General features: G+C 46.1%; 1 protein-coding gene across 1 annotated transcript; it reads left to right on the forward strand.

Moving 5' to 3' along the window:
- Positions 1–3,166: 3,166 nt before the first annotated feature.
- On the forward strand, positions 3,167–6,549 carry LOC119276771 (pectinesterase-like). The gene is made up of 2 exons (XM_037557924.1): positions 3,167–4,189; positions 5,553–6,549. Exons 1-2 carry the CDS (start codon positions 3,202–3,204, stop codon positions 6,251–6,253), a joined length of 1,689 nt encoding a protein of 562 aa, XP_037413821.1. The 5' UTR covers positions 3,167–3,201; the 3' UTR covers positions 6,254–6,549.
- Positions 6,550–10,053: the final 3,504 nt, after the last annotated feature.

Genomic DNA, 10,053 nt, shown 5'->3' on the forward strand with positions numbered 1-10,053 from the left:
GCAGGGAGGTACCAAAGTAATCCAGGAGTGGATCACTGGACAGCGGTCAAGAACATCCTGAAATACCTGAAAAGGACTAAGGATATGTTTCTCGTATATGGAGGTGACGAAGAGCTCATCGTAAATGGTTACGTTGATGCAAGCTTTGACACTGATCTGGACGATTCTAAATCGCAAACCGGATACGTGTTTACATTAAACGGTGGAGCTGTCAGTTGGTGCAGTTCTAAACAAAGCGTTGTGGCGGGATCTACATGTGAAGCGGAGTACATAGCTGCTTCAGAAGCAGCAAACGAAGGAGTCTGGATGAAGGAGTTTATATCCGATCTAGGTGTCATACCTAGTGCATCGGGTCCAATGAAAATCTTTTGTGACAATACTGGTGCAATTGCCTTGGCAAAGGAATCCAGATTTCACAAGAGAACCAAACACATCAAGAGATGCTTCAATTCCATCTGGGATCTAGTCCAGGTGGGAGACATAGAGATTTGCAAGATACATACGGATCTGAATGTAGCACACTCGTTGACTAAGCCTCTTCCACGAGCAAAAAATGATCAGCACCAAAGCTCCATGGGTGTTAGAATCATTACTGTGTAAATCTAGATTATTGACTCTAGTGCAAGTGGGAGACTGAAAGAAATATGCCCTAGAGGCAATAATAAAGTTATTATTTATTTCCTTATATCATGATAAATGTTTATTATTCATGCTAGAATTGTATTATCCGGAAACATAATACTTGTGTGAATACATAGACAAACTAAACGTCACTAGTGTGCCTCTACTTGACCAGCTCGTTAATCAAAGATGGTTATGTTTCCTAACCATAGACATGTGTTGTCATTTGATTAACGAGATCACATCATTAGGAGAATGATGTGATTGACATGACCCATTCCATTAGCTTAGCACCCGATCGTTTAGTATGTTGCTATTGCTTTCTTCATGACATATACATGTTCCTATGACTATGAGATTATGCAACTCCCGTTTGCCGGAGGAACACTTTGTGTGCTACCAAACGTCACAACGTAACTGGGTGATTATAAAGGAGCTCTATAGGTGTCTCCAAAGGTACATGTTGGGTTGGCGTATTTCGAGATTAGGATTTGTCACTCCGATTGTCGGAGAGGTATCTCTGGGCCCTCTCAGTAATGCACATCACATAAGCCTTGCAAGCATTGCAACTAATGAGTTAGTTGCGAGATGATGTATTACGAAACGAGTAAAGAGACTTGCCGGTAACGAGATTGAACTAGGTATTGAGATACCGACGATCGAATCTCGGGCAAGTAACATACCGATGACAAAGGGAACAAAGTATGTTGTTATGCGGTCTGACCGATAAAAGATCTTCGTAGAATATGTGGGAGCCAATATGAGCATCCAGGTTCCGCTATTGGTTATTGACCGGAGACATGTCTCGGTCATGTCTACATTGTTCTCGAACCCGTAGGGTCCGCACGCTTAACGTTACGATGACAGTTTCATTATGAGTTTATATATTTTGATGTACCGAAGTTTGTTCAGAGTCCCGGATGTGATCACGGACATGACGAGGAGTCTAGAAATGGTCGAGACATAAAGATTGATATATTGGACGGCTATATTCGGACACCGGAAGTGTTCCGGGTGATTTCGGAGAAAATCGGAGTGCCGGAGGGTTACCGGAACCCCCTGGGAGAAGTAATGGGCTTTATGGGCCCTAGTGGAGAGAGAGAGGGGCGGCCAGGGTGGGCCGCGCGCCCCCTTCCCCTCTGGTCCGAATTGGACTAGGAGAGGGGGGCGGCGCCCCCTTTCCTTCTCCCTCTCCCCCTTCCTTTCCCCCTCCTAGTAGGAGTAGGAAAGAGGGGAGTCCTACTCCTACTAGGAGGAGGACTCCTCCTCCTTGGCGCGCCCCAAGGGACGGCCTCCCCCCTTGCTCCTTTATATACGGGGGCAGGGGGGCACCTCTAGACACACAAGTTGATCTTCAAGATCGTTTTCTTAGCCGTGTGCGGTGCCCCCTCCACTATAGTCCTCGATAATATTGTAGTGGTGCTTAGGCGAAGCCCTGCGACAGTAGAACATCAAGATCGTCACCATGCCGTCATGCTGACGGAACTCTTCCCCAACACTTTGCTGGATCGGAGTCCGGGGATCGTCATCGAGCATATGTGTGCTAGAACTCGGAGGTGCCGTAGTTTCGGTGCTTGATCGGTCGGGCCGTGAAGACGTACTACTACATCAACCGCGTTGTCATAACGCTTCCGCTGTCGGTCTACGAGGGTACGTAGACTACACTCTCCCCTCTCGTTGTCATGCATCACCATGATCTTGCGTGTGCGTAGGAATTTTTTTGAAATTACTACGTTCCCCTATAGCGAGGGCTTGTGATAGTTGTGCGGTGGGTACGTTTGTCAGGTCGATCGTGCAGTCATGGGGTTTCATGCTTTGAGTAGTCCACATGTGGTTTTTTTTAATCTTTTTTTCAATTTCCTGTTAATGAATTGAGCAATTTTGTTATGCTTAATTATTCGACAAGGCAAATCTTTTGCTTCCGTTTAAATAAATAAATAAAATGAAATTGTCCTTTTTCACATAAATCTATCTGTAGAGTAGAATATACTACATAGTTAATCGTTGGGGCAAATATTTTGCCTCCATTTCAGTAAAATGAAAAGAAATGGAAGCATCTTATATTTTTGCATAAATCTATTTGCCAAGTAACAATACTACAATGTTACACGTAGAAATAAGGTTTTATACTAAGCACACAAGTCAGGCCAACCGCGAGCTCTGGCAAAAAAATAAAATAGGTCAACCCAAGCCGTTTAACTTTGACCAATAGAACAAGCCGAGAGATCGCCATTTGAATCCGGCCAAACCAACCCAAAACACAATCGATTATTGCCTTGTCCTCTACCCAAACATGTGCGTCCATGGTCCATATGGCCAGCCTCTCCACTCTCCAGCCCAAGCGTGCTCGGCCTAGACGCACACTCGCCGCCCACTTGCATTCTGTCCACGCGCTTTTTCGAGGCGCAAAAAGCTCTCACACTTCTCACTCGAGCTCACCAAAATCTGATCCTAAAGACCAGTAGATCACCGTGAAGCGCTGCTCATCTTCACCTATAAAAATGACCACTGACCAGTGCCTATCGATCACCAAAACACACGCAGAAAACATATGCCACATAGTTCAGCTAGCTAGCTACCATGGCGGTCTACTATGGCAGCGCCCTCTCGGCCGTCCTGCTGCTCTCCTTGTTGATTTTCGCCCTCTGCGACGACGCGACACCGTCCACGCCGGTGTCACCGTCCACCGCGTGCAACGACACGACGGACCCCACGTTCTGCCGGACCGTGCTGCCGCCGCACGGCACGAGCGACCTCTACACCTACGGCCGCTTCTCCGTCGCCAAGTCCCTCGCCAGCGCCAACAAGTTTGTCGGCCTCGTCGACCACTACCTGTCCCGCCACCGCCACCTCTCACGCAGCGCGATCGGCGCGCTGCAGGACTGCAAGCTCCTCTCCGAGCTCAACGTCGACTTCCTCTCCGCCACCGGCACTGCGCTCAAGGGCACGGAGACGCTCCTCGACCCGCAGGCCGACGACGTACAGACGTTGCTCTCGGCGATCCTGACCAACCAGGAGACATGTCTCGACGGCCTTCAGGCCGCGTCGGGATCGTGGTCGGACCGTGGCGGCGGCCTCGCCGAGCCGATCTCCAACGGCACCAAGCTCTACAGTCTCTCGCTGTCACTCTTCACCAGGGCATGGGTGACCACGGCGAAGGCGCCCAAGGGCGCCAAGAAACCGCACCACGGCCACAAGAAGCCGCCGACGGCCCCGACGAACGTGAGGAGGGGGCTGTTCGACGCGAACGACGAGGAGATGGTCCGGAGAATGGCGATCGAGGGGCCCCAAGGGACGGTGGCGGTGAACAGGGCCGTGACGGTGGACCAGGGTGGCTCCGGGAACTACACGACGGTCGGGGATGCCGTGGCGGCCGCGCCCACCAACCTCAACGGCAGCGCCGGGTACTACGTGATATACGTGCTCGCGGGCGTGTACGAGGAGAACGTGGAGGTGCCCAAGAAGATGAAGTACGTCATGATGATCGGCGATGGGATCGGACAGACGGTGATCACCGGCAACCGGAGCGTTGTCGATGGCTGGACCACCTTCCACTCGGCCACCGTTGGTAAGTGCACAATGCATATATGCATATGACACATTACTTTCTTGGTGAAAAGAAATGCAATCGTTGACAACGACAAGAGAAACACATCGAACACTTCAACCTGTCAAACCTTTTGGTCTTTTGTTCACGTCAATATTTTTTTACTCTCTTTTGGTCTTTTGGGTATAGAACATACTCCTACTTTTTACCTATATAGGAGGCCGGTGCTCTACATTTGCAGTGAGAAAAAAGGGGAAATAGGTATCTCAAAAAAAGAAGAAGAAGGGGGAAATAGGTTCAACATAAAAAAGAAGAAAGGGAAAATAGGTTGGTTACAAATTTTGGATTAGCTAGATAAGAGCAAGGTTCATCTATAATCTAATAGCGAACTCATATATAGTTAGTCTAGTTGCATACTATGTCATTAATATGTAGCCCTTCTTTTTCTTTCACAAAGGGTGTTGGAGTCCGTGCTGCAACGGACTATAATCTTAAAACATGATTCTCTTATGTCTCTTCGAACTAAGCAAAAATATAAGTTATACATCGTATTCAGTTTTGTTCTTCTTGTTTTTAGGCACACTGAGCACAAAGTAAGTAATACGCACAAGCACACACACATGCAACAATCGCTTTTGAAAAAAGAAAAATAGGAGGTCGGATGATTGAATTATTTACAATTGGCCAAAGTGATGTTTGCATGCATACCTAAATTAACTTTCACATTTCATCATGAAACTTTGCAAACATGCACTATACATCTATATTTACGTATGTATTTTTTTCAGGATTTTTGAAACTTATTCTTTTTTTTTTGAAAATCGAGCTCCAATAGCAGTTTCACGAAAACAACAGCTCATGAAATCATCTTATGAATGGAGGAATTATGTAAAATCAAATTTCAAAAGGTTTGGATGATTTTCGGTTTAAGAATCTAAAAAAAATCAGTTTAAGAATGGAGGGACTAGGTCGATGACCAAACAAGAGGCAAGCTGGTAACTAGTGGGCATTTGTGAGCTTTGCACTTCGAATAAAGGAAAATATAAAATGGGAGTGTCACTAGCTAGGCGTGCCCTCTGCTGGCAAATGGCTAGGGAGGATGAAACCTAAAAAACGTCGCTTTAATTTGGTCCCATGACACCAGTGCTGGCAATGGAGCGAATTAATGAGTTGGTCCGTGTCGGATCTCAATTTTGTCTCGTGTCTCGTCACATCATCATGCACTACCTAGTTGCGCCCGGAGAGCAAACATGCGCACACATATGCGTCACCTTCCGCTAACATGTCCACAAATTTGATTATAGTAGCACGGAAAATATAATATTTTGGTTTCAATAACTTAATTTTTTGTTATGAACTTAATTTGAATGTACGCATGTCACAGCTGTGCATGGGCAAGGATTCGTGGCGATGAACATGACGATCCGGAACACGGCCGGCCCAGCGAAGCACCAGGCGGTGGCGCTCCGGTCGAGCGCCGACCTGTCGACCTTCTACAGCTGCAGCTTCGAGGCGTACCAGGACACGCTCTACACGCACTCCCTCCGCCAGTTCTACCGCGGCTGCGAGGTGCACGGCACCGTGGACTACGTGTTCGGCAACGCCGCCGTCGTCTTCCAGGACTGCACCTTCTACTCCCGCCTCCCCATGCAGGGCCAGAGCAACACCGTCACGGCGCAGGGCCGCACCAACCCGGAGCAGAACACCGGCACCTCCATCCAGGGCTGCACCCTCCTCCCGTCCCCGGAGCTCGCGGCCAACGCCGCCTTTGACACGCGCACCTTCCTCGGCCGGCCGTGGAAGAATTACTCGCGCACGGTGGTCATGGAGTCGTACATCGGCGGCCTCGTCGACGCCACCGGGTGGATGCCATGGTCCGGGGACTTCGCGCTCGACACGCTCTACTATGCCGAGTACAACAACTCCGGGCCGGGCGCCGACACCGGCCGTCGGGTCAGCTGGCCGGGCTACCACGTGCTAGGCGACGGCGCCGATGCCGGCAACTTTACCGTCGACAGTATGGTGCTCGGGGGCAATTGGCTGCCGCAGACCGGCGTGCCCTTCACCAGCGGATTGAAATATTGACCCGTCAACTTATTATCATATATGCTTCAAACTGTAGTCATATATTTACAGTAGGTAAATCACCTACTGTTTGTCCTAAAAAACTACAGCATATTGATAATGTGGTCTGACTACTTGGGATTACTTATTATATGACTAGAGGTGGAAGGACGAACGTAAGCAACAATAACAGATACAGTAGTGTTGTGTGGATCTGCTAGCCGGCTACTTTTGCTACCTATAGATCTTTTGTATGCGTGTGTAACAATGAGATAAAGTTGTATTACATGGAAATCTAATTGTGGTTCACAGCCTAACATTTTGGTGCTTTGTTGTTTGACCATTTTATTTTTTACAGTTTTGCTAAAGCACATCCACATATGTCATAAGTATTGCACATCTAAGTCCTATGTCATTGATCTTACATCGAGATTCGTGTGGATAATTCTTTTTTTTTCTTTTTCTTTTATGCTTGATTCACTCACTTAGATGTGCAATAACTAGGGCACATCTAGATGTTCCCTAGACACACCCTATTTTATTTATCTCACTTAACTCTGATTATACCTATTACGTGAAGATCCACCCGAGTGAGGCAAGTCCTTCGTGAACGATGGCCATGACGGGTTAGACAATGTTGCTTCTCTGTGGACCCTTCGTGGCTGGAGCCCTCCATGGACTCGCGCATCCGTTACCCTTCGTGGGTTGAAGTCTTCATCAACGTGGACGTACGATAGCACCACCTATCGGAACCATGCAAAAAATCTTCGTGTCCCCATTGTGTTTGCCTTCACCAAACCCTCTCTTTTACTTACATGTGGAGTGTTCTACATTCCGCTGCTATACTCTTATACTTGCGTATGTAGGGTGTTACTTGACTTGTCATAATTGCTAAAATCTGCCTACAACTAAAATCAGGAAAATGATAGATTTTTATTTAATCAAGTAGTCTAATCATCCCCCTCTTGACATACTTTCGATCCTACAAGAGGTATCAGAGCTTTGGTCTTTGTTAGCCTTGATTTTCATTGCTTTGGTGATCATAGCCATGGTTTCACAACCTAGGAGGGTATAGCGTCTAGTGAGGGTAACTATCACCGAAGAGGTCCTTACTTTGATGGCACAAATTTTGCTAGTTGGAAGTACAAGATGAAAATGCATATTCTTGGTCATAACCCCGCCGCTTGGGATGTTGTTCGCACTGGCTTACAAGGTGAATTCTTTGAGGACGATAGAGAACCGGATTGTGAAGCGACCGCGGAAGAATTAAAGATGCTGCAATACAATGCTCAATCTTGCAATATTCTTTTCAATGGATTGTGCCCCGAAGAATTCAACAAAATCAGCCGCCTTGAGAATGCAAAGGAAATTTGGGACACTTTGGTTGATATGTACGAAGGTGCCGAATCCATCAAGGAATCCAAGTTGGGTGTGCTTCAAAGTTAACTTGACAAATTCAAGATGAAAGATGGTGAAAGAGTCACCAAAATGTACTCTAGGTATGCTCTCATCACAAATGAGATTGCCGGCTTAGGGAGTGAAGAGAGGACCGACAAGTTCATCATCAAGAAGATCCTTAGAGCCTTGGATGGAAAACATGATACCGTGTGCACATTGATCCAAATGATGCCCAATTACAAAGATCTCAAGCCCATGGAAGTCATTGATAGAATTGTTGCTCATGAGATGTCACTCAAGTATAAGAAAGAGTTGCACAACATGTCAAGTGATGCTTACAAAGCTTCAAGTGATGATCCTACAACATCAAGTGACAAGCTAGTCTCCAATGAAGAATTGAGCTTAATGGTGAAAAACTTCTACAAGTTCTACAAGAGTAGAAGCAAAGATAGAAGCTCCAAGTTAAGGTCCTACAATATGAAAAGATCTTCCAGTCGTGATCGTAATTGCTACAATTTTGAAAGACCCGGACACTACTCTAATGAGTGTGCGACGCCCTACAAGAAAAGAGAAGACTCACCAAATAGGAGAAGTAGAAGAGATGAATCACCTCCAAGAGAGAGAAGGAGTAGAGATGATCATTATGAACGAAGACCCTCTCAAAGAAGCAATGATTTGGAAAGGAAAGATAAGTCATCAAAGAGCTACACAAGACGAAGACATCAAGCTCATGTTGGTGAATGGGTTTCCGGTTCCGACTCTGACAGCTTCTCTGAGATAAGCTATCACTCTGACTCTGAATATACTCAAGATGAAGGTATTGTCGGACTTGATCTAGTATCATCCAACTCCCATGACCTATTTTATTCACCAAATGAAGGAATTGGAAGATGCTTCATGGCTAAAGGCTCCAAGGTATCACACCCCGAGTATCTTGATTTCAATAGTCATGAACATGATTTTCTAGGTGATGATATGTAACACCCTCGATGCGGCTATATCTCCCACGTGTCGAAGCACGACTTAGAGGCATAACCGCATTGAAGGCAATGTCGCAAGAGCGGTAATCTTTACACATCCCATGTACTGAATAAGAAAAGAGGTACATAGTTGGCTTACAATCGCCACTTCACAAAATACATGAATAAAGCATAACATCATCCAGATACAATCAAGGTCCGACTACGGAACCGAAATAAAGAAGACTACCCCTAATGCTACAGATCCCCGATCGCCCCAACTGGGTTCCACTACTGATCAACTGGAAACAAAACAACACAACGAACATGATCTTCATCAAGCTCCTCCTTGAGCTCGGTTGCGCCACCTGTGAAGGAAATATGCCCTAGAGGCAATAATAAAGTTATTATTTATTTCCTTATATCATGATAAAAGTTTATTATTCATGCTAGAATTGTATTAACCAGGAAACATAATACATGTGTGAATACATAGACAAACAGAGTGTCACTAGTATGCCTCTACTTGACTAGCTCGTTGATCAAAAATGGTTATGTTTCCTAGCCATAGACATGAGTTGTCATTTGATTAACGGGATCACATCATTAGGAGAATGATGTGATTGACTTGACCCATTCCGTTAGCATAGCACTTGATTGTTTACTTTGTTGCTATTGCTTTCTTCATAACTTATACATGTTCCTATGACTATGAGATTATGCAACTCCCGTTTACCGGAGGAACACTTTGTGTGCTACCAAACGTCACAACGTAACTGGGTGGTTATAAAGGTTCTCTACAGGTGTCTCTGAAGGTACTTGTTGGGTTGGCGTATTTCGAGATTAGGATTTGTCACTCCGATTGTCGGAGAGGTATCTCTGGGCCCTCTCGGTAATGCACATCACTCAAGCCTTGCAAGCATTGCAACTAATAAGTTAGTTGTGGGATGATGTATTACGGAACGAGTAAAGAGACTTGCCAGTAACGAGATTGAACTAGGTATTGAGATACCGACGATCGAATCTCGGGCAAGTAACATACCGATGACAAAGGGAACAACGTATGTTGTTATGCGGTCTGACCGATAAAGATCTTCGTAGAATATGTAGGAGCCAATATGAGCATCCAGGTTACACTATTGGTTATTACCGGAGACGTGTCTCGGTCATGTCTACATAGTTCTCGAACCCGTAGGGTCCGCACGCTTAAAGTTTGGTGACGATCGTAATTATGGTTTTTGTGTTTTGATGTACCGAAGGTTGTTCGGAGTCCCGGATGTGATCACAGACATGACGAGGAGTCTCGAAATGGTCGAGACATAAAGATTGATATATGAAAGCCTATATTTGGATATCGGAAATGTTCTGGGTGAAATCGGGATTTTACCGGAGCACCGGGGGGTTACCGGAACCCCGTGGGGGTTAATGGGCCTACATGGGCCCTAAGGGAGAATAGGAGGGCCG

Source organism: Triticum dicoccoides, chromosome 1A (genome assembly GCF_002162155.2).
Source record: "Triticum dicoccoides isolate Atlit2015 ecotype Zavitan chromosome 1A, WEW_v2.0, whole genome shotgun sequence".
Taxonomy (NCBI): Eukaryota; Viridiplantae; Streptophyta; class Magnoliopsida; order Poales; family Poaceae; genus Triticum; species Triticum dicoccoides.